At 43.4% G+C, this 26,257-nt stretch overlaps 1 protein-coding gene across 1 annotated transcript in view; it reads right to left on the bottom strand.

Moving 5' to 3' along the window:
* LOC126138248 (nephrin-like) overlaps positions 1–26,257 on the bottom strand; it is a 179,966-nt gene that overhangs the window by 123,182 nt on the left and 30,527 nt on the right. Inside the window, exons 3-4 of the mRNA XM_049915219.1 lie at positions 19,562–19,770; positions 6,177–6,287 (exon numbers count right to left, since the gene is read on the bottom strand). Coding sequence (XP_049771176.1) covers positions 6,177–6,287; positions 19,562–19,770 — 320 coding nt within the window. The remainder of the gene's footprint in view (positions 1–6,176; positions 6,288–19,561; positions 19,771–26,257) is intronic.

Genomic DNA, 26,257 nt, shown 5'->3' with positions numbered 1-26,257 from the left:
TGGAGGGAGCGTGCTCAGAAAAAACCCGCATAAGGCGGGTGGGGCCGGCAGCGTTGTGGATGCGACGAACCGCACGCACCTCCAGATGGGGATGGGCCTGAAGCTCCGCCAACACCTCCTCCTCCGTGATCGCCGGACTGAGCCGAGTGATCACGGCGGTGAGGGTCGGCGGGCAACGCGGGGGTTGGGGTTGGTGGGAGAGAGGTGGGGAAGGAACAGGGCTGAGGGAGGCATGTGGGCCAAAGCGGGTGACAGGGATGCGGGAAAGGAGGTGTGTGGAGGGTAGGGCTGGTGGAGGAGATTAGCACCGAATCACGGCGAGGAGTGAGGAGGGAGATGGGGGCACCAGGACAATGCTGGCGAAGGAAGAGGGTGAGGTTCCGGGCTTCAAGGAGAGAGGGATCAGGACGGGAGAGGAGGTAGCGGTAGGAGGAGGGGGTAGAGGAGGAGGATGAGGGGGCAGGGGCGGGCGGGGAGACATCCATGGCATCATGGGTGGGGGAAGAAGGATGAGGCGGAGCCTTTTTGGAAGCAGAGGAGGCAGGGGTGCCACTGGGGCGCTTGACGGCGGTGGAGGAGGTGTGGGGGATGGGAACAACTGGAATGTGGCGGGGAGGGGCAGGTCCCGGGGCCGGAGTCGGCGCCGGAGATGGTGACGGTGACGGTGAAGGCGAAGGCGACGGTGACGATGGCGGTGGCGGTGGCGGCGGTGATGGCGAAGGCGACAGGGAGAGCTGGGCATGGACAGTGGCCCGACGGGCCACCACCTGAGCCGGAGCTGCAGTGACTGGCTGGGGGAGTGGGGGGAAAGGATCAGATCGAGAGGAAGAAGCTGGAGAGGGGGCGACAAAGAGTGAGGGCGAAGGGAGAGTGAGAAGAGGAGGGATGGAAGGAGGGGGGTGGGACTGGGCACACCATGTGATAGTGGTGGAGGCGGCGGAAGGGGAAGTATAAACTATGGCGGTGTTGGTAGCGGTGGCAGTGGTGGTGGGGGCGGACATGACGGTGGGGAGAAACAATAACGAACAGAACGAATAGGAAAGGACAGAAACTGGGGACAGACAAAGACGAAGACGGATGAAGACGAAGACGGCCGTAGACCAGGGTCAGGACGGCGGCGACCAGGCGGCAACGGCGGCGGCGGCGGCGGGCACCGGCTGGCGGCGGCGGCGGCGAACAGACGGACGGCCACCGGCTGGCGGCGGCGGCGAACAGACGGACTGACGGACAGCAGGCGGCGGCGGCGGTGGCGGCGGCGGGCACCGGCTGGCGGCGGCGGCGAACAGACGGACGGCGGCGAACAGACAGACGGACGGACAGCAGGCGGCGGCGGCGACGGCGGTGAACAGGCAGACGGCGGCGAACAGACAGACGGACGGACGGACAGCAGGCAGCAGGCAGCAGCTGCGGCGGCGGACAGCGAGCAGGCAAGCGGACAGACGGACGGACGGACGGACGGACACAACCGTCGAAGACGGAGATTACAACCTGAGAGTAGCCCAGGCGTTGCAACCTGACGTCGTCGACTGAGGGGATCCAACCCTCTGGGACGCCTGATCGCATTGCACCGACCTTTATAATGAGCAGTAGTTCGCAGTTTGGCTACGGTAGCGCCACAGTTGGGTGAGTAATGCAATTGCGAAGAGTTCCCTAACGAGATTTTAATACCATTCCGCCTCCCTCCATCAAAAACGGTGGCGGGTAGGACACATTTCGTTAAAAAATAGCTTAATTTGGCGTAATGAAAGAATTGGTGCACATTTTGTATCGATTTGATGCGTCCTTCACGGATAAATAAATCGAAGTTCTTCCCCAATTTTAATGTTTCTCGATTTCAGCGCCGTCTGTTGATGGTTTAAAAAAATGTTTCAGACAAAACTGGATTACTTTTTTTATGTAGAATCCGAATCTGCAATAAAAAATGTGGATTTCCACTTAAGATTTAAAAGTTGCCCCCCGCCCCACCCAAAGGGGTCACGTGTAATATCATTTGATGTCCCCCTCTGAGCTTACGAACTTGTCTTAAGCACTATTTTTACCCGATGTATAGTTTTCGAGATAATCTCATCCGAAACTTCAGATGGACCACCCTGTAGATGTAGAACACTTGGCGAGTGGCACCCCCGCTCGTAGCTGTTTGCAGTAAACGCTCAAAGCTGACATCCTGAATGCAACACTGGTCGTAATTTGTGCTATAATCACGGAGTGACCAGCAGTGGCTGACCACCTGATGCTCTCGGCCATGGGTTACTTTTGTGGACCACTGTCATCTGGAATGGGGAGGACGCGCACGTCCTCGTCGTTTTAGCCAACACTGACACATAGGTTTCTCAGGCCTAGGGGTGATCTACTTTATACTGCCATCTAGACTCATAGACTAAATTGCGAGTACTGTACTACAATCTTGCAGTTCCTACCAGATAATAGACATGTATTAGTTATTTGACAGGTTAAATGCAGGTCGGTGAAACCCATACAACAGTTCGAATTGTTATATCAATGCTTTTAGTATTGTATGTGATTCATCATTTCGAATTTTTATTTATTTCTAGATTGGAAACACTGTATCTATGCACCGGGCTATTAATGAGTCACGCTGCCGCACGGAACAACTGTGAGGGAATATTCAAAAGGAAGAAAAACTTTGCTTGGTAATCTGTTTTACTTATATTACTCTCTTCTTCAAAGTATTTACGAAAATACGTAACAGAGGATTACTAGACACAGTTGAGGGAAACATTGTGGAATGCCAGTTCGGTTTTATGAAGGGCAGTGGTACCCTACAGGCAGTGAAATACTTGACGGACCAAGTAGAAGACATACTGAGACACCAAAGAGGAAAGTACTGCGCAGCCTTCGTAGATTTTAGAAAATTAATACGTTCACTGCACGAGAGCAGCGGCGATGTTGCCGATGACACCGCCACTGAAGTGGGGCTACTAAATACAGTTTTCCGAAATTCCTTCAGAAATTCCAGAATTTGAATCGAGAAACGGCTGCCAACGCGAGTAACTTAGAAGCAGACATCCTCGGAGTAATGAAGCAACTTAAATCCCTTAATAAAAGCAAGTCTTCCTCTCCAGATTGTATATCAGTCAAGTCCGTTTCAGAGTATAATACTATAATAGATCAATACTTAGCAATAACATACAACCGCACGCTCGACGAGAGGTCGGTACCTAAAGACTGGTAAGCTGCACAAGTCAAATCAATACTCAAGAAAGGTAATAGGAGTAATCCGCCGAATTACAGACCCATATCACTGAAATCGACTTGCAGCAACATTCTGGAACATCTGGTTTCAAATTTTATGTATTGATGTCGAAGAAAACAATCTAACGGCACATAGTCAGTAAGGATTCAGAAATTATCGTTCTTGTGAAATACAACTAGCTCTTTATTCACACTAAGTAATGAACGCTATCGACAGGGGTTTCGAATTGATTCCGTATTTGTAGATATCTAGAAGGCTTTTAATACCATTCCACACGAGTGGGTCCTAATCAGATTGCGTGTCTATGGAGTATCCTCTCCGTTGTGAGACGCAACGGTGATTTCCTGTCAGAAAGATCACAATTCAGTCATAGAGTAAAGAAGAAGTGATATCTGGCGTTCCCCAGGGTAGTGTTACAGGCCGTCTGCTGTTGCTAATATACATGAATGATTTAGGACACAATCTGAGCAGCCCTCTTAGTTTGTTTGCAGATGATGCTATCATTTACCATCTAGTAAAGTCACCAGAAGATCAAGACCAATTGCAAAATGATTTACGGAAGATACCTGTACCGCGCGAAAAGCATCAATTGACTGTAAGTAATGAAAATTGTGATGTCATCCACTACTAAAAGGAAACTGTTAAATTTCGGTTACGCGATAAATCACACAAATCTAAAGACAGTCAGTTCAACGAAATACTTATGGATTAGAATTACGAATGAAACTGGAACGATCACGCAGACAATATTGTGCGGAAGGCGAACCAAAGACTGCAAATTATTGTTCAAATGGGTGTGAAATCTTATGGGACTTGACTGATAAGGTCATCAGTCCCCAAGCTTACACACTACTTAACCTAAATTATCCAAAGGACAAACACACACACCCATGCCCGAGGGGGGACTCGAACCTCCGCCGGGACCAGCCGCACAGTCCATGACTGTAGCGCCTTAGACCGCTCGGCTAAACCCGCGCGGCTGCAATTTATTGGCAGAACACTTAAAAGATGCGACAGGGCTACTAAAGGGACCACACACACTGCGCTTCTCCGTCCTCTTCTGGAGTACTGCTGCACTGTCCTTGAATTCTGTCTCTATCTAAATTGATCCGACCGAGTTTCGCGAGAACAACGTCTGCGGCTTCCAAAGATTCACATTTAAGCTCCCAGAGTGTCTCTGTTACACATTCGTGTGGACTGTACCGACCGTAGGTGCCAAACCGGCGACAACAATATTGCCATCGTCGAGATGAAAGACGATCTTTATTCGGTGATAATAAGGGCTCCATACCTGGGAGTTAAACTGAATGTGAATAAGTCCCAGGTAATGTTTATATCTCATCAGGGATATAGTTTTAAATTCCGGGAACAACTGCCTGCTCTTCTTCTCAAGAGTACAATAATATCATATCAGAAAACGGTGGAGAACTTGAGTGTAATTTTGAAGGAGTACCAACTCAACTGTGTCACATTTACATACGCTCATGCGTTCATACGAGAGCTCTTCACTAAAGAATGATCATAATTTTTTGACAAAAACTTTAACCATTGTCATAATTTTAATGGCCGTTCTCAAAAACAGTCTGCTTTGCATACGATGAACTTGTTCAAGTGTTTCTGTCAGTCTACAGAGACAAGCTGGAAACCAGTTTTTGAAAGGTCCTTCAGAATCGCATTCGCATCCTTCCCTACTGCTTTTGATGGCGGGAAATGCCTCCCATGAATGCGTTCCTTCAGGTTAGCCACACTGGGCTAAATCCTGACTATAGGGAGACCGAGGGATGTCCTTAAAACTGATTTTTGCAAGATATTCAGAAACAATATTTGCAATATGCGACCGTGCACTATCGTGATGCAGTATCCAGCCTTTTTCACAAGTGGTCTTTCGCGCCTCGTATGAACTTGCAAGGTTTTCAGAGCATCCCTGTAGTACTGCCCAGTTATTGATTTGTGTCCATGTAGCACTTGCTGATGAACCATTCCATGAATATCATAATATGAGATAACCATAACTTTCCGAACCACTTTTGATCTTTTGTGGGTTGCTTATGAAAGTGATTTTCACGCTGGGATTTGCTGTTCGCTCTCAGGATCAAAATAACGTAGCCAAATTTCATCAAACGCGATTACCTTTGAAAGAAACTCCAGATCTTCCTCTAATATGAGCTTCAATTGCATGCGGGCCTGCACGTGAATGTCCTCTTGTTTGGGAAGTGGTATCGACTGAAATTTTCAGTGTTTCAGGACTTGTTCGTAAGGGTGTTAGTCGATTCACTGTCTCAGTGACAGCAGAACTCTTGTTGTTTTCTTCTGTAAAAGCAGTAATTGGAGCGCCGGGTCCACTTTCTTTGAAATTGATTGTCTCCCGTCTTTAAACAGTTTAAACCATGTCTATCTAAGCTGTGCTGCAGGGAATACACTCCCTCCATAGACCTGTAACATCGCGTAGGCTACAGCCGAAGATTTATTGAGACGAATGCTAAATTTCCCATCTGCCTATTGTTCATCACGCGACACTTATCATTGCTGTGGTACACGGTACTGAACATCACCGCAGCTTGCCCGCCTATCGCAGGCGCGAACCAGGAATGCCTACATCGAATGTATCTCAGCGTGTTCGTCAGACATTAAGCTAATATCATAAGATTGAATTACAGGGCGTGAAACTGCGACCGCAAAAAGAGCTTGATCATTCTTTACTGAACAGCCCTCGTAATAACTTTATCGATGCACACTTTTTGCTATACTGTGGCTTCTGTAAATGATTATGACGTTTTGTAGTTTCCTGAACTTTTATAGAGGATTGCGTAATTTTGTACTGTAAACTGGGATGTTGCTAGTCCCTGTCAGAAATCAGTAATCAGACGTACTTACAACTTTCAGTTCCTGTTGTGGCATCCATTATATTGGGAACAGGCCTTGCTGTACAGAAAACAACTGCAGGGGCAGTGAGAACACTTACCTCCAACGACTCTGCACGTGAGGTACACGTGGTCGCCCTCTTGCAGGGGACCCAGCGTCGAGTTGATGGGTCTTCCCCACCTGTCCAGCAGCAGCGGCCGCTCTGGAAGAACTGTATTAAAAATAACAGTAATAACAATTTAGCTTGCTAAGCAGTTACGGCACGTAGTCATTAAGCTTTAATTACCACATCGAAAAGGCAGAGTTACGTTGAAATCCGTGCACCACAGAACCGCAGCACGACACTAGAGGATCCAAAACAAAATGACGCAGCTTATCTCCACTGCAAGGAGAAGCTATTCGCTCTCTCTGCTTACTCGGAAGTAAAGTCAAAACGGCGTGTACTTATAGTACATCTTTAGATCTCTAGTACGCCAAGCGTGACACTGTTACCAGTAAAAACCATTCAACAGCCTAGATTGCATAGAAGGTCACAGTTCGTAGTAATACACGGAAAGTCATCGACTAAAACAGAAGTAATATCCGGCGTTCCCCAACGAAGTGTTATAGGCCCTCTATTGTTCCTGATCTATATTAACGACATAGGAGACAATCTGAGTAGCCCTCTTAGATTCTATCCAGATGATGCTGTCATTTACCGTCTTGTAAAGGCATCAGATAACCAAAATGAATTGCAAAATGATTTAAGTAAGATATCTGTGTGGTGCGAAAAGTGGCAGTTGACCCAGAATAAAGAAAAGTGTGAAGTTATTCACAAGAATAGTAAAAAAAAAAAAACACTACATTTAATTACGCGATAAGTCACACAAATCTGAAGGCTGTATTTTCAACTAAATACTTAGGGATTACAACTACAGATAACGTAAATTGGAACGATCACATAGATAATGTTGTGGGTAGAGCAAACCAAAGACTGCGATTCATTGGCCGAACACTTAGAAGGTGCAACAGATCTACTAAAGAGACTGCTTATACTGCGCTTGTATTGCTGTGCGGTGTGGGGTCCGTATCAGGCGGGACTGACGGATGATATTGAAAAAGTTCAAAGCAGGGCGTCTCGTTTTGTACTACCGCGAAATAGGGGACGTAGTGTCACAGACATGAGACGTGAATTGCAGTGGCAATAATTAAAACAAAGGCGATTTTCGTTGCGACGGGATCTTCACATGAAATTTCAATCATCAGTTTTCTCCTCCGATTGCGTAAACATTCTGTTGGTAGACGCCTACACAGGGAGAAATGATCATCAGGATAAAATAAGAGAAATCAGGGCTCGCACAGAAAAATTTAAGTGCTCGTTTTTCCCGCGCGCCGTTCGAGAGTTGAACGGTAGAGAGATAGCTTGAAGGTGGTTCATTGAACCCGCTACCAGGCACTTAATTGTGAATAGCAGAGTAATCACATAGATGTTGGTGTATATGAAATATTTCTTTATTTGAGACAACCGGTTTCGACAAACTTTGCTAACATTTTCAGGTCTTAAAATTTTGTGTTCTCTAACATTTTACGCTGAACCTCACGCACAAGATGTCAAGTGAACAAAAAACAGCTCATAATAAAAGGTTTTTTACCGCTAAAATATTTAAAAACATAGAGCACCTTCTTAGAATATGTCCAGCATATGTAAACAGATGTGCTGTTGTGTACCGTGTTATTATGATGCAACACGAATCTGTGACGAGTTTGTATAAGTACATGGCCTTCATGTTTTTAAAGATTTTTTCAATGAGAAACATTATATTACATGCTGATTGTTATCTACTTGACAACTTGTATGTGAGGTTCAGCGTAAAACGAACATGTTTTACAGCACAAGATTTTAAGACCTGAAGATGACAGCAAAGTCTCTTGAAACAGGTTGTCTTAAATAAAGAAGTATTTTGTGCGATCTTGGCTGTCGAATAGTTTTTACAATTAAAACAGATCGGCGTTCAGTACTCTCAAAATGAGAAAATTCAGTCACACTATTACCAGCTTCCCCTGTGGGTCAGTGGACCCTCGTAAATCGCAGAAACAACAGTTACACATTTCACTTTCAGCAATTTAAGCTGTCCTCTTAGCTTCCTACCTCACCACACCCTGGGAAATGGCAACATATTCGGAAATAAACAGAGGAATACTTGAGACAAGGAAGAATATGAATTTAATTTTTGCATATTTCACTCATAGCAATGCAATCTGTCCTCCCAGGCTCCGTTCTAAGCACAACCTTGGAAATGGCGACATTTTCGGAAAAATAGGCAATATTCGTGGCAAGCATGGAATCAAAATGTCATCACTGTTTCGTTTTCTAATCAGACAGAAGTCAGGAAATCTAAGAAAGTCTTTACTGAGAGAGCACGATTTCAGACGTAAATAACATCGAATATTGCAGAACATACTTGCATTATATTCAAAAGAAACTCCCGGAATGTGTTAAAAACGCTCATATTAAAAAAAAATATTAACAGATTGCCAAGTGCGGACCAATTGCTTCGACTCCGTAATTGACCTTCTTAACCTGTACACTTAAACAAATAAACGAAACTTTGAACTTCACTGTCGCTCATCTTAGTATCTCAAGAAGGGCTTTACCGTCGATGGATCATTACTGACATTTAATTACAAGAAATTGCACACTACAAGCCATTAAAATTGCTACACCAAGAAGAAATGCAGATGATAAACGGGTATTCATTGGACAAATACATTATACTAGAACTGACATGTGATTACATTTTCACGCAATTTGGGTGCATAGGTCCTGAGAAATCAGTACCCAGAACAACCACCTCTGACCGTAATAACGGCCTTGATACGCCTGGGAATTGAGTCAAACAGAACTTGGATGGCGTGCACAGGTACAGCTGCCCATGCAGCTTCAACACGATACCACAGTTCATAAAGAGTAGTGACTGGCGCATTGTGGCGAGCCAGTAGCTCGGCCACCATTGACCAGACGTTTTCAGTTGATGAGAGATATGGAGAATGTGCTGGCCAGGGCAGCAGTCGAACGTTTTCTGTATCCAGAAAGGCCCGTACAGGACCTGCAGCATGCGGTCGTGCATTAAACTGCTGAAATGTAGGGTTTCGCAGGGATCGAATGAAGGATAGAGCCACGGGTCGTAACACATCTGAAATGTAACGTCCACTGTTCAAAGGGCCGTCAATGCGAACAAGAGGTGACCGAGACGTGTAACCATGTCACCCCATACCATCACGCCGGGTGATACGCCAGTATGGCGATGACGAATACACGCTTCCAATGTGCGTCCACCGCGATGTCGCCAATCATGGATGCGACCTTCATGATGTTGTAAACAGAACCTGGATACATCCGAAAAAATGACGTTTTGCCATTCGTGCACCCAGGTTCGTCGTTGAGTACACCATCGCAGGCGCTCCTGCCTGTGATGCAGCGTCAAGGGTAACCGCAGCCGTGTTCTCCGAGCTGATAGTCCATGCTGCTGCAAACGTCGTCGAACTGTTCGTGCAGATGATTGTTGTCTTGCAAACGTTCCCATCTGTTGACTCAGGGATCGAGACGTGGCTGCACGATACGTTAAGCCATGCGGATAAGATGCCTGTAATCTCGACTGCTAGTGATACGAGGCCGTCGGGATCCACCACGGCGTTCCGTATTACCCTCCTGAGCCCACCGATTCCATATTCTGCTAACAGTCATTGGATCTCGACCAACGTGAGCAGCAATGTCGCGATACGATAAACCGCAATCGCGATAGGCTACAATCTGACTCTTATCAAAGTCGGAAACGTTATGGTACGCATTTCTCCTCCTTACACGAGGCATCACAACAACATTTCACCAGGCAACGCCGGTCAACAGCTGTTTGTGTATGAGAAATCGGTTGGAAACTTTGCTCATGTCAGCACGTAATAGGTGTCACCACCGGCGCCAACCTTGTGTGAATGCTCTGAAAAGCTAATCATTTGCATATCACAGCATCTTCTTCCTGTCGGTTAAATTTGGCGTCTGTAGCCCGTCATGTTCGTGGTGCAGCAATTTTAATGATCAGTAGTGTGACAAGAGTGATGTGTTTGTTACAAATCATCAATGCGTTGTTGCCTTGGACGGCATTCTGCAAGTTACGACAAGAAAAAAAAATTTCTGCACAAACTTAATTATGTGTTTAGACAGTACACCCAACCTGGGAGTCGAAAATCTCGACGATGTTTACCTGTTATCGGCATTGATACTGGCAAGATGTCGGTCCTGGGGATTCCAAGACTTTCGAGAACGTTTGAAGTTTGATAAAAAATGAGAAAAAACTATTTTTCGTGTTATATAAGTACAAACTAAGAATCTTGGGATATTTTTCCTTTACGTGTACTGTGAAGCCATACTTCTTGCGAAATATTATGCTTCTAGATGATCGGCAAGTGCCGTATGGGTTTTGATCAACGAGCTTGCGAGTATCAAAGTATATGAGGTAAATGGCCGTATCTTTTGACTACACTGACTTAGCTCACGTTTTTTCCACCGCCAAGGAATCGTAACCTTACTATGGAATGTAAATGTGAACTCGATACGTTTACCCGCTCCTAAGAAAAAGGGATCTTAACAGATGAGTGGAGAACAACAAATGACAAAAAAATTTTATGTTACTTAATTACAAATTAACACATCCCGAATTTGATCCTTTACCTGTACTGGTAAACCTTGCTTCTAGCTAAATTTCTTGAGCTTTGGTCATTGGGAAGTATCTTACATGTTTTGATGAGTGAGTTTGCGACTATCAGAACATGTAATATAAATGGCAGTATGCTTTGAATGCATTGACTTAGAAGCTTATATTTTTTAAGCCACTAAGGGACAGTAGACCTTAGTATGTGACTTAAATTTCAACTTGATACGCCTTCCCGTTCCGAAGGAAAAGGTTTCTTAACAATAGGGCTGACAGACGGATAACAATTGTTTCGTTTTCACCGACAGAGGCACAGAACCCCAAAAACAGTGAAATACGGCGAAATCAATATGGGGTCTGTCACAACGAGTGACACATCGTTTCGACTTTACTTCCCAGTAAGTGGAGCGTGAAGTTAGATTCTCCTTCCAGTGTATGAAGAGGCATCGCCATTTTGTTTTGGCTGTGTTAGACATATATATTTGCTAATTTTGCTTTAGCACCAACGTCTCTAATGATTTTATCCATTGTTTCTCAGCTTGTCGAATCAGATGCTTTCTTGGAATTGTAGGTTCAATGGTCAAAATACTGTGGCGAATCATTGATTTTAATTTTTTGATTAATTTTTTAACAATATTATGAAAATAAAAATTGCTACCCACCCTGTAGCGGAGATGAGTCGCAGATAGGAACAACAAAAAGACTGTTAGAAAGTGAGCTTTCGGCCAACAAGGCCGTTGTCCAAAATAGACTACATACACGTACACACTAACGCAAATGCAGAGGCTGGCCCCAACAGCCAGAGGCTGTGGTCACGTGTGTGTTAGTTGCGTGTTCCGCTATAGGCTGCGTAGCAACTATACTTTTTATAATATTGTTACACAATAGCCAAGATCTTCCATTGTTTGATTAACTTTTCAGTCTCTTCTGTTTATAAATGTTTGAATCAACTTTCTGTAATTTACCAGGTGTAGAAGTATGAAACCGGAATTTGGTCGCACTAAGTACACGTCTGTTGTTTGAAACTGATGAACAATATTTTATTCAAAGTGTTCTCCATTGCCATTTATACATTTCTCCCACCTCTCCGGCAGGCTATGAATGCCACGCCAAAAAATCAGTTCTTCTTTTAAAGCGAACAAGTCAGCGAGCCGTTTTCGAACATTTTCATACAAACTGAAGCGTTGTTCAGCGAGAGCGTGTCCCGACGATGCAAATAGATGACAATCGGACGGAGCCAAGTCCGGAGTAGAAGCCGCATGCCCTAGAATTTACCAACTGAACGTCTCGATCGTTTCGCTGACCCGTTTTGCTATTTGTCATAGAGCGTTATCATGGAGCAATATGACGATGTGTTCCTTTTTCCATACTCCGATAGTTTTTCTCGTAATGCTCGATTTAAATCGATCATTTGCTGTTGGTGGCCATCAGTGTCGACGGTTTCAACAGATTTCAGCAGCTCATAGTAGATACCACCGTTCTGATCCCACCAAACACACAGCATTATCTTCTTTCCAAATCGATTTGGTCTTGCACTGGATGTCGATGGTTTACCTGAATTCACCCATGATTTACGACGCTTAGGATTCTCAGAATATATCCATTTTTCATCATCTGTCACTATTCGATGGAGAAACTCTTTTTGTATCCGGCGAGCAGCATTTCACAAGTGGTGTTCCGATTTGCTTGCTGTCTTTCGTCCAGTTCATACCGAACCTATTTTCCCACTTTTTGCACCTTTCCCATATCTTTCAACCGAAGAGAAACTGCTTTCTGCGTCACCTTCAATTGTTCCGCGAGTGCCTGTAGAGTCTGAGTATCATCTTCATCCAATAAGGCCTGCAATTCGTTGTCTTCGAACTTTTTAGGTGTTTTCCTGCGCTCGTCGTTTATCACGTCAAAATCAACACGTTTGAATTTTTTGAACCGCTCGAAACACTGCTTTTTCCCAAGATAATGTTCACCGAAAGCTCCGAAAAGCGTTCGGTGTGGTTCTGCAGCAGTTTTCTCTCAAATGATGACAGAAAACCAATACTCTTCGCAAAACCGTAGTTCCCCTAGGCACAAAACTCGACATGTTTACGGGTTTGAAACAGATACCGATGTATGGAACTTGGGTGACTGTGTGTTGACATTCGTCGTCAGTCGTTACGGGAAGGAGATGGCGCTGCAGACGTTGTCCTACACTAGAGAGCCTATATAGAGAGAAAGTGGCCAATCGGCCCGTAGCCGCCATGTTTTTACCAGATTGCGCGCGGGACGTGCAATTAGGTAGCGACACAAGCAGAAAGCTAGACACTTCACGAGTAAAAGAAGGCATGTGTTTGACGCATGAGACCAAAGCAGATCATATAGCTTAATATTCTGCACATGATTAAAACAAATGCTGTTCGTCTATGTTTATATAGGCTTAATAAATATGTGAGCAAATGGGAGTATCGTGAAGCAGTGTGTATGTCTGCCGAATTTCAACAGCTGTATTTTATGATGCTAAATAAACATTGACAACTGATTAATGAGAAAAAGAAGTTTCATTTAAGGTATCTCAGAGTACATGATGATATTTCATACTTTTCCGTGCGGATATTCATCGCTGAAATTGGCAAACTCTTGTCTCTTTCCGTCCCCACATAACGCATTTTAAGTGTGTGTCGATCTTATAACATTTTCTTATGCTGGCAAAACATGTCATTCTATACACACTTTTAGGAACTCGACACCACAGAAAATCGGAAAAATATCAATACTTAGGTACTCTACTGAAACAGCAGAAAGTAATTCGAAATAGGTAACTGAATATCCACACGATAATTATAATTTACAGCAATGTGAGTAGCCAATACTACACAGCCAAGTGCGACTCGCTAGTAGGAAGTACGTAGACTTAGGGTTCCGTATACATGTTAAAACACATCGTGTAGCGTGAATTGTCACTCTAGAACCATTAAAAGTCTAGAAAATAACGTTAAAAAATCTGGATTGAGCAGGATTCGAACTCACGACCTTTGGATTACAAAGTTAAAAAAATCTACCCTTGTGCTACAACGCCACATTAACTTTAGTGCAGTGTTCATATGCTATTACTTTCATGAAGGGGATGTATCAGTAAAAAGGTTGTTCTGTAATTTTTTAATTTCGTTTTGTAGGCATTATAAGCCTATAGAAAGAAATTGATTGTTCGATACACAAAGAAATCAAACGAGCTTTCTAACAGTTCTTCATTTCTTGGGAAAACGAGCATCATACATGCATCTTCACTTCGGTTTTTGCACACAACAGCGGAGCAACCATGCATTCCTCTTGACTGTCCTTGATGATTTTGTACTTCATATTATCAGTGACGCTCAGTAAATCACTTTAAATAAAAATTTTGCCGCTAAAATTGCTGTGAAGTTCTAAAAGTATCGATCAACAGAGTAAGTGTAAGGCAATTTCCGTAAATAGAACAGACAGAGAACATGCAAAAGTCCTACAATATTACCGTGTTACAACCTGTACATAATTGTACAATGGAATTGGCGTTCGAGGCGTTGAAATGAACCAATGGTACAGAATCACACACAGTATTTACATATACTCGTACCAACTCAGCGTCAGTTTGGTAAAAACATGGCGTCATCGGATCTCACCCATAGAGTAAATATCTCTGGAGTGAGCATTCACATGCGCAGAGCAGATTTTGTGTTGTCAACATTCATTGTCGGCCTGGTCACGTGTTCTCGTGACGTTGTGTATTTGTCCGTATAGCGCCCTGTGTATTTCGAATGTCACTACATCCCTAATACAGACGGATTCTTTTCGTACGTGTCGTGGATTATTTATACATTTTAACAGTATCCATTTGATATCGGGAATAAACCAGCTACATAACTTTTAAGGGCAAGTCATATTGCATTCTGCTTCTTTCCAATAGGTGTCACGGTCCAGATGCACTCGATTTTTGGTAGTTTTCGGTATGATACGGCATGATACGGCATGCAGCTTTACTGTATGATTAAGTGATGATGGCGTGATCTTGGGTAAAATAGTCCGGAGGTAAAATAGTCCCCCATTCGGATCTCCGGGCGGGGACTACTCAAGAGGACGTCGTTATCAGGAGAAAAAACTGGCGTTCTACGGATCGGAGAGTGGAATGTCAGATCCCTTAATCGGGAAGGTAGGTTAGAAAATTTAAAAAGGGAAATGGATAGGTTAAAGTTAGATATAGTGGGAATTCGTGAAGTTCGGTGGCAGGAGGAACAAGACATTTGGTCAGGTGGATACAGGGTTATAAATACAAAATCAAATAGAGGTAATGCAGGAGTAGGTTTAATAATGAATAAAAAATAGGAGAGTGGGTAAGCTACTACAAACATCATAGTGAACGCATTATTGTGGCCAAGATAGATACGAAGCCCACGCCTACTACAGTAATACAAGTTTATATGCCAACCAGCTCTGCAGATGACGAAGAAATTGAAAAAATGTATAATGAAATAAAAGAAATTATTCAGATAGTGAAGGGTGACGAAAATTTAATAGTCATGGGTGACTGGAATTCGGTAGTAGGAAAAGGGAGAGAAGGAAACTTAGTAGATGAATATGGATTGGGGCTAAGAAATGAAAGAGGAAGCCGCCTGGTAGAATTTTGCACAGAGCACAACTTAATCATAGCTGACACTTGGTTCAAGAATCATAAAATAAGGCTGTATACATGGAAGAAGCCTGGAGATACTGACAGGTTTCAGATAGATTATCTAATGGTAAGACAGAGATTTAGGAACTAGGTTTTAAATTGTAAGACATTTCCACGGGCAGATGTGGACTCTGACCACAATCTATTGGTTATGACCTGTAGATTAAAAATGAAGAAACTGCAAAATGGTGGGAATTTAAGGAGATGGGACCTGGATAAACTGACTAAACCAGAGGTTGTACAGAGTTTCAGGGAGAGCATAAGTGAACAATTGACAGGAATGGGGGAAAGAAGTACAGTAGAAGAAGAATGAGTACCTTTGAGGGATGAAGTAGTGAAGGCAGCAGAGGATCAAGTAGGTATAAAGACGAGGGCTAGTAGAAATCCTTGGGTAACAGAAGATATATTGAAATTAACTGATGAAAGGAGAAAATATAAAAATGCAGTAAATGAAGCAGGTAAAAAGGAATACAAACGTCTCAAAGATGAGATCGACAGGAAGTGCAAAATGGATAAGCAGGGATGGCTAGAGGACAAATGTAAGGATGTGAAGGCTTATCTCACTAGGGGTAAGATAGATACTGCCTACAGCAAAATTAAAGAGACCTTTGGAGAAAAGAGAACCACTTGCATGGACATCAAGAGCTCAGATGGAAACCCAGTTCTAAGCAAGGAAGGGAAAGCAGAAAGGTGGAAGGAGTATATAGAAGGTCTATACAAGGGCGATGTACTTGAGGACAATAGTATGGAAATTGAAGAGGATGTAGATGAAGTTGAAATGGGAGATACGATACTGCGTGAAGAGTTTGACAGAGCACTGAAAGACATGAGTCGAAACAAGGTCCCCGGAGTAGACAACATTCCATTGGAACTACTGACGGCCTTGGGAGAGCCAGTCCTGACAAAACTCTACCATCTGGTGAGCAAGATGTATGAAACAGGCGAAATACCCTCAGACTTCAAGAGGAATATAATAACTCCAACCCCAAACAAAGCATGTGTTGACAGATGTGAAAATTACCAAACTATCAGTTTAAGAAGTCACTGCTGCAAAATACTAACGCCACTTCTTTACAGAAGAATGGAAAAAATAGTAGTAGCCGACCTCGGGGAAGATCAGTTTGGATTCTGTAGAAATGTTGGAACACGTGATGCAATACTAGCTCTACGACTCATCTTAGAAGCTAGATTAAGGAAAGGCAAACCTACGTTTCTAGCATTTGTAGACTTAGAGACAGCATTTGACAATGTTGACTGGAGTACTCCTTTTCAAATTCTGAAGGTGGTAGGGGTAAAATACAGGGTGCGAAAGGCTATTTACAATTTGTACAGAAACCAGATGGCGGTTATAAGAATCGAGGGGCATGAAACGGAAGCAGTGGTTGGGAAGGGAGTGAGACAGGCCTGTATATTGAGCAAGCAGTGAAGGAAACAAAAGAAAAATTCGGAGTAGGTATTAAAATCCTTGGAGAAGAAATAAAAACTTTGAGGTTCGCCGAGGACATTGTAATTCTGTCAGAGACAGCAAAGGACTTGGAAGAGCAGTTGAACGGAATGGATAGTGTCTGGAAGGGGGGATATAGGATGAGCATCAACAAAGGCAAAACAAGGATAATGGAATGTAGTCGAATTAAGTCGGGTGATGCTGAAGGAATTAGATTAGGAAATGAGACACTTAAAGTAGTAAAGGAGTTTTGCTATTTGGGGAGCAAAATAACTGATGATGGTCGAAGTAGAGAGGACATAAAATGTAGACTTGCAATGGCAAGGAAAGCGTTTCTGAAGAAGAGAAATTTGTTAACATCGAGTATAGATTTAAGTGTCAGGAAGTCGATTCTGAAAGTACTTGTATGGAGTGGAGCCATGTATGGAAGTGAAACATGGACGATAAATAGTTTGGACAAGAAGGGAATAGAAGCTTTCGAAATGTGGTGCTACAGAAGAATTCTGAAGATTAGATGGGTAGATCACATAACTAATGAGGAAGTATTGAATAGGATTGGGGAGAAGAGAAGTTTGTGCCACAACTTGACTAGAAGAAGGGATCGGTTCGTTGGACATGTTCTGAGGCATCAAGGGATCACCAATTTAGTATTGGAGGGCAGCGTGGAGGGTAAAAATCGTAGAGGGAGACCAAGAGATGAATACACTAAGCAGATTCAGAAGGATGTAGGTTGCGGTAGGTACTGGGAGATGAAGAGGCTTGTACAGGATAGAGTAGCATGGAGAGCTGCATCAAACCAGTCTCAGGACTGAAGACCACAACAACAACAACAACGGCACTTTATAGTATTACAGAGCCTGAAGTACATTTTTGCAGTGATAGTCTTGCAAAACGACTTGACAGTACGCTAGTACTTTTGCTAGTGTCCGAAAAACACATAATTTGCCACACATTAGCGATTATATCCCGCCGGCCGCGGTGGTCTCGCGGTTCTAGGCTCTTAGTCCGGAACCGCGCGACTGGTACGGTCGCAGGTTCGAATCCTGCCTGGGGCATTGATGTGTGTGATGTCGTTAGGTTGGTTAGGTTTAAGTAGTTCTCAGTTCTAGGGGACTGATGACCACAGATGTTAAGTCCCATAGTGCTCAGAGCCATTTGAACCATTTGATTATATCCCTGCTAACTCGTCCTTTTTTCTGCTATTTCTGCGTATTTATTTTCTCGTTTTTGCGACCTAAAGCATAATTTTTCTTACTGGTGACACTTCGAAGTGTTTATTTAACGCATTTTACGTACTTTCTCCCAGTTTATTGAATAAATAGTAAACTGAGTAAAAAGGGGGTAAAAGGCGATCGGAGAATAAATGTACTGTAAAGCCAATACAGTTGGTCATGTAACAGTCAACCCATATAACACCATTAAGGGAAGTAGAAAGTGACACAAATAAAAGAGTTTGGGGACATGTTTACTAATATTTTACGCTTCTTAACCAAATCGTGAAGAAAATAAATTGAAGGCAAAATAAACCAAAGAAGATTAATGTGTACTTTGATTAGCTACACTATTGTGTTTTTTATTTGATTCGTGCAGAAAATGTATTTTAGCTGAATGCAGAAATTGGTAGCAGGTGCTGTGGAAAATTAAAAATAGTTAGTATAGCATCTACCTTCAGCCACACACGTCCAAATTTTTCTCTGTCTAAACATTCCTCTACAAAGTGTTTTGAACATACTTTGGAATATTTTGTGGGGACAAAAGTACTCGTCCTTATTTTCTGGAGCCACGGCCTTACTCGTTGTTCATCCTTCGGGAAACTAAAATATAAATCACACATAATCATTATCCAAGTCCTAGACACACTTAACATGGTATCCTACTGTAACTTATAGTAAAGAAAAAGGTTTGGACACACATATTATACGAAGACAATTACACACTCCCACTCTATTGAATTTATCTGTCTCCCGTCTTTCAAATCTATATACATAATCTACAAGTCACTGGTAAATGCATGGAGGAAAATATTTGCTGAAACAACTAACCATTCTCTTTCCTGTTCAACTAGCAAATTTACGAGAGGAAGCGATTGTTTATAAGCTTTTGTACGAGCCGTAATATCTATTATATAGTCATAAAATCGTAGAAAAATAGGTGTACAGAATCAAGCCTTAATTATAATGCGCCTCGAAATGTTCAAACATAGTACCCATGAAAAGTTTCTATCCCTCCATTCACATATTTTTCTTTGCATCCGTAGCAACAACAGTAATTCACCATCGCTATTCAACAATCAACAAACGGTGAAAACACAACAAAAACTCTTGATATTATAAACTTCAAACTCTGCGGAAAGCACACACGAACAGCGAAGTCCCGAAAACACGTGACAATCCTGGTTTAATGTTGACAACATGCGCAGAACGCAATGCTCACTCCAGAGATATTTACTGTATGCTCTCACCCAATGAGCGACGCTTTCACCATTGGCCACTCTCACACTCTATATAGGCTCTCAATCCTACACCGACGGCTAGCACCATCTACAGGGAAATTCCGGTTTCATACTTCTGCACTTGTTATGTAGTGACTCGTTCCGTGACACGATGCCTAGGGTCGGATAAGTAGACGGAACGAAACAAACGAGAGCCTGCAGCGCGAGGAGAGGCTGGCTGGCTACGTACCTACGACGGTGAGCTGGACGGTGTAGGAGCGGGTGGGCGCGTGCCGGAAGTCGACGCGGCAGCGGTAGGCGCCCTCGTCACGGAGGCGCACGTCCTCCAGCACCAGCTCCGCCGGCGAAGGCGTCGTCCGGAAGAAGGCGCGCGGCCCGAACGTGTCCGGCGACGACCAGTGCGAGGCCTGGCTCAGAGGCCGCCCGCGCACGTCGAAGCTGCAGGCAGCCACAGGCGAGGCGTCAGCGGAAAACGGGGGTGTGGCGAGCAGCAACAGGTGGCGCCGACTCTGAAGCCTCTACAGTGTTGTGTATAGAGATGGGGGATCCGCTCCTGAACTGATTCACAGAGTTGAATCTTTCAAAGGAATGAACAATCAGTGATTCAGAAAAAAAGAGCGGTAGCTCCAAACGTTTCCCACAGCACAGAGAGAGAGAGAGAGAGAGAGAGACAGAGAGAGAGAGAGCGCCGGCCTCTGCCCTGCTTCTACTTTGGCTGCTTGCATTGTGCAGTGCCCCATTGGATTTTGTGTTTCACATATGCCGTGCCGTCACTGTGCTTCCTCTGCCGCGTGCAGTGTCTGGCGCAGCTTAACTTAGCATAGCACTCTGTTGGCGATCGTTTCAGTCGCACGTCCTGCCCTCTGGGCAGTTGATGCGAGCAACAGGACAGAGAGCCTCCTACTGGAGAACATAAGAACTACTTGCAACTACCTGCTCGCAAGAGAACGGACGATTTGTCTCGGGGCGGGTGACTGGTGGCCGTTCACCACTCCCCCCACCGTCAGAACTCGCCTGCTCAACGCTCATCCCACCGTTCTCGACTCTAGCCAGAGCGTTGAGCAAAGCAACTCAGGTGTCAATCTGGTCTCTGCGGTCTTAGCTCACGCAGTAGTACAGCTCGCGGCTCGACCTGCTTGACTCAGCGCCTCTGCATCGGAGTTCGTCTCTACTGGATATTGTTCTTCGTAGTAATACCGCTATGTATATTACATTATTATGTTATGCATACATCATTTGTTTTTATTTTATTTTTATTTGTTTAAACTGATGTGATTAGGTTCCTGACGACTCTTCTTACTATAGGATTTTTATTATGGACACTCGAATTTACGCTTTAATTACGAGCAAACCAATAAACGTATCGCAAAATGTGATACACCAATATTTTCCTTGTTTTATTCTGCGTAAGGCTATATGCAGCACTTTAGTCTTACAGCCAAATTTACATATAGTTTTTCTTATTCTGGTACCGATTTTGCGATTTTAGGCGTCTTCAGAAGGAAACTTTCGCTTTAAAAATATATGGCTTGCGATTTATTTGTACGAGGTTAATGAAATTTTAATACATTATAGCCAAATATATTGTTAATGTAAATCTCAAGTTACAACATTTTCTGATCACCCAAAAAACCACGATAGTGCAAAATAAATCAATAATCAAAAAGTTTGCCATATAATGGAAATTTCAATAAACAATACAAATTCTTACTCATTATCTGTGTTACAAAATAGTATCAAATAAGATCAAAATACAGGTATAGTACTGGAATAAACCAAGTTTAAAGGGCAATGTGCCTTCCATTTATTTTCTATTGTGAATGAGTGATGAGTCATGAAAAAGAGCTAGTTCATTTCAGGGAGTGAACAGTTCCGATCCGATCTCTGAAAAGAACAATTTTGCCCATCTCTAGTTGTGTACTTCATAGGTTTACTACCAGACTTACTCAACTACACTGCTGGAAAAAAAAAAAACTGTACATCAAGACCTTGTCGATTTTGATCCCTTAACAGGATATGCCACTTGGGAGATAGTAGATGTACTGATGATGGTTTCGACGTCATCCGCCAACAGACAGCGTAGAGACGTACCTATCAGAGCTCCATTTGCGTCTACCCTTTAACAGGGAATGCTAACAGCCAGAACGCTCACATTGGAGGCCACGACGTTTGGAACGCGGAGTTATTGCAAACTTCATACACTCGTAGTACTCCACGAGGACAACAAAATGTGTAAGCAGTAGCGCGTACTTTTCAAGCGTTATTGAGAAAATTCGGTCGTCAAATATATACCAGTGCGTGATCATTTCTACCACGAAGCGCCGGCAGTCGAGTCATAGCCTGCACGGTCAGATGGTGAGATGGTGCCGGCATGGTAGCTCAGCGTGTTCGGTCAGAGGGCTGCGTGCGCTCTGTAATTTTAAAAAAAACTGACTCAAAGAATCAACGATCAACTTCAACGGATGTCTTGTGACGTCCGCCCAGACCAAACGCAACGAACAATATCGAACAAAATGAATAAAAAAAAGAGGGTTAGCACCCCTGTCATAAAATAACTGAGTTAATAGATCAACGGCGAACTGAAACGGGTGTCTTGCGACGTCTGCACCGAGCAGATGAAACGAACGAAAACGAACAAAATGAGATTTAAAAAAAGTAGTTAGTGTTCAAGCTCTGTAATCGCTGGGTTGCTGGATCGAGTCCCGCACGTAATTTTTTTTTATTTCTAACACAGTCATTTTCTTTACTATCTGTATTACTATTCATGTAATGGGAAAAATACATGTAATCGGATGAACTTTTATTAAATTTACAATGTTACTAGGCAGTCTACAAATTTTTATTATCACAAATAATATAATATTCATAAGTACCGACTAGTAAACGAACAAACGCATAAAGTGATACTGAAAATGTATGCATGTACCGCTACAGTCGCAGGTTCGAATCCTGCCTCGGGCATGGATGTGTGTGATGTCCTTAGGTTACTTAAGTAGTTCTTAGTTCTAGGGGACTGATGACCTCAGAAGTTAAGTCCCATAGTGCTCAGAGCCATTTGTATGCTTGACCGTCTCTTCAAAATTGTTCGTATTGAATCGAAAGAGAACGAGAAATTGTTTCTCGTGAAGACGCTATTAAAATACACTCGATACTGCATGACAAATGATCAGCGCCGATATTTAAGGTTCAAATGGCTCTGAGCACTATGAGACTCAACTTCTGAGGTCATTAGTCCCCTAGAACTTAGAACTACTTAAAGCTAACTAACCTAAGGACATCACACACATCCATGGCCGAGGCAGGATTCGAACCTGCGACCGTAGCGGTCTCGCGGTTCCAGACTGCAGCGCCTAGAACCGGATGGCCACTTGGCCTGGCGATATTTAAGGAAATGGTGCGTTATGAATGGTTTGCTTCCAAATTATCGGCTGAAAGAGAGGCTTTTGAAAATGTTTAAGAGGTTTGTTTTTCCACGGAAAACCTCAAAAGACCTTGCGTGTGCGGAAACATAGCATTTATTCAATGCAGATGGTGCCGTTTAACTTTGTTTCTCATGTTCTACAAAGAATACCATCCCGCAACTTGTACTCGTAATGTCTAAAGCGACTATTAATTGTACATCTTTCGAAAGCCGCCTGTGCCGGTCAAAACTTGCAGAGAACAAGTCGTTTCGGGCTCCTTCCAGGTATAACGGATTTCTCAAATCACGGACAAGCATCCATTTTCAGTATCACTTTATGCATTTGGTCGTTTACTAGTCGGTAGTTATGAATATTATATTATTTGTGATAATAAAAATTTGTAGACTGCCAAATAACATTGTAAATTGAATAAAAGTTCATTCGATTACACGTATTTTTCCCATTACATCAATTGTAATATAAATAGTAAAGAAAATAACTGTGTTAGAAATTAAAATAACTAACGAGAGGGACTCGATCCAGCGACCCACTGATTAGAGGAGTTGAACGCTAACCACTTTTTTTACAATTTATTGGTCATAACATTCCACAGTAGTACATAATTTTCAGCTGACATTTAAAAGTAATAAAAAAAAATTAATTACAGGTTCCTTGACATTTAAGAAAAAAATTCAAGTCTAAACTAGATAGTGATGTTCGTCACTTGAACGTATTTGTTTTTCAAAGATCAAATTGTCTCTCGTTTCTTCATGTTCTGAATCGGATCATCGAAAATGGAGTTCACATGACTCTTCTTCTGAGGAAGTTGGCGTATGTATCATAATAATGTGATGCTGGTCGAAAATGTACGTCCAAAAATCTCCTTCGCTCCTTTCTTTACTGGGCAGCAAGTAAAATACCGCGTGTCCCTTCAACCAGTTGACGGCATTTTTCTTCCAGGTGGGGTATAGTTCTTCTTCCGGGTATACAAGGTACGATGGCGTTAGCAAATACGGCGGTTTTCTCTCCATAGTTGCTAATTTTTTTCTGATTGACAACCATATATTATTTGCATTTCCACAGATAAATTGATGTTCATATGTGTCAATCAGGTTTCAAGTGGTACACAAAGGGGAATCAGCCAGATGAATGGAATGTAGTCTGGAGTTGGTTGGAAATTTCCTATTCACAAAATAATACCACGGTGACCGCATTCGGCTGCCGGCGCTTCGTGGTAAAAGAGGCCTCTCACAGGTATATATTTGACGACCGAAATTATCTTGCGATTTTCTCAATAACGATTGAGAATTGCACTTTACTGCTTACACATTTTGTTGTTCTCGTGGAGTACTACAAGTGTACGAAGTTTGCAGTAAATCCGCGTTCCAAACATCGTGGCCTCCCGTTGTCAGTATCCTGCAAACGTCTGAGGCAAGCAGGCAACTATGCCACAGTCATGCACTCGTGCTTCCTATTGCTATATGAGTGAATTTTAAAGGGGTCAAATTGTGGACTTCTGAGCGGCGGGATGGTCCTTTCGGAGAATTGCTACACAAGTTGGACAAGCTGCATCGCACGCACAGACGAGGTTCTGGACGTCCACGCGGCACAGGCGCTGACTAGGATCGTTCTATTGTAAAGGCAGCAGCGGCAGATCGTACAGCTGCCACAGCGCGGATAAGAGGCCTTGTGAGCCCAGATATGTCTACACGAATTGTTGACTTATGAGCAGTGGGAAGAGCGGCACACTCACCTCTAGCCGTCTTCAGCTCATGCCACAGCATCGACGTGCACGGCTCGGCTAGTGCCTTCAGAGGATCACTTGGAAGGTGGAATGACGCACCATGGTCCTCAGCGATGAAAGCAGATTCTGCCTGCACGCGAGTGATGGTCGTTTGTCTGTACAACATAGACCTGGTGAGCACTGCGTCATAAGAGTGCATTCGTCCAAAACACACTGGCCCTGTCCCAGGCCTCATGCCTGCTCCAGAAGTTGGACCATTACAGAATACGTGGAGTACCTCTCAATACGGCTGTAATGTGGGGTCTGAGTGAGGTACTGTGAAGTGGGGGGGGGGGGGGGGTGCCCCAGGGATCAGTGTTGGGGCCACTCCTGTTCCTTATTTATATAAGTGATATGCCCTCAATTATTGCAGGTAACTCTAAAATATTTCTGTTGGCTGATGACACTAGCTTGGTAGTAAAGGATGTGTGCAACATTGGCTCGGTTTCAAATGGTGCAGCACATGACCAAAGTTCATGACTTGTAGAAAATAAACTAACGCTAAATCACCATGCCACAGGCCTCTGGTGGAGCTAGGAGGAAGCAATAGCGTGTACCTAGTGCGAGTCCCTGGCCACTCAGGGATCTGTGGCAATGAACAAGCCGATAGATTGGCTAGGATGGGGGGGGGCAACAACTCCATTTATTGGACCGGTACCTGCCTTGACAATCACCAAGGCTATGATCAAATTACAACTACGGAACTGGCTTAGGAAACAGCATGTAGGATATTGGACCAAGGTCCATAAACAAAAACATGGTAAGGTAATGATGTCCAAGCCATGTTTTAAAAAAGAAGCTCTGTAATCCTGGGATTGAACAGGAAAGAGATCAAACTCATGACTGGACTGATGACCGGCCATGTGAACTTCAGAAAACAGCTACACACAATGGGTAAAATGGAAGAGGGCCCTAAATGTAGGATCTGTGATGAGGGTGAAGAAACTGCATCACACCTGATCTATGAATGCATGGCATTGGAGAGTAAAAGATACAGAATCTTCGGGACAACTAGACCTGAAGAAATTGTGTCTAACAAAAAACTGGTAGAGGGACTCCTTGCACGATTCAAGGGCACTGGTTGGCTTTACTAGGTGTACAGGGAGCGATACCACACAATAAACCTAGTTTCGGTGCGGGCAGTGGCGGGTTAGACCTAAGCTGTTTTAGCTCTCCTGTTAAAATCAAATCAACTCAACGCTAAATCACAGTAAAACTCAGTTTTTACAGTTTATAACACACAATTCAGCAAGACCTGACGTTTTAATTTCACAGAAGTGGCATATGATTAGTGAAACTGAACAGTTCAAATTTCTAGGAGTTCAGATAGATAGTACGCTGTCGTGCAAAATCCACGTTCAGGATCTTGTTCAAAGAATTAATACTGCCATTTTTACTATTCGAACGGTGTGTGAAGTGAGTGATCGTTCGACACGGAAATTAGTCTAATTTTCTTATTTTCATTCGCTTACGTCGTATGGTATTATATTTTGGGGTAACTCTTCCCATTCTAAAAGGATATTTTTGGCTCAGAAACCGGCGGTTCGGGCAATAAGTGGTGTAAGTTCACGAACCTCTTGTCCACCCCTGTTCACGAGTCTGGGTATTTTGGCATTGGTCTCTCAATATGTATACATATTCCTTACTGTCATAAGCAGCTTTCACTCTGTTAATATGCGGCAGAAATTAAACCTGCATTTGGATCGGACCTCCCTAACTATTGTGTAAAAAGGTGTGTAGT

Source organism: Schistocerca cancellata, chromosome 1 (genome assembly GCF_023864275.1).
Source record: "Schistocerca cancellata isolate TAMUIC-IGC-003103 chromosome 1, iqSchCanc2.1, whole genome shotgun sequence".
NCBI lineage: Eukaryota > Metazoa > Arthropoda > Insecta > Orthoptera > Acrididae > Schistocerca > Schistocerca cancellata.
This window is presented reverse-complemented; position numbering and strand designations above follow the sequence as displayed.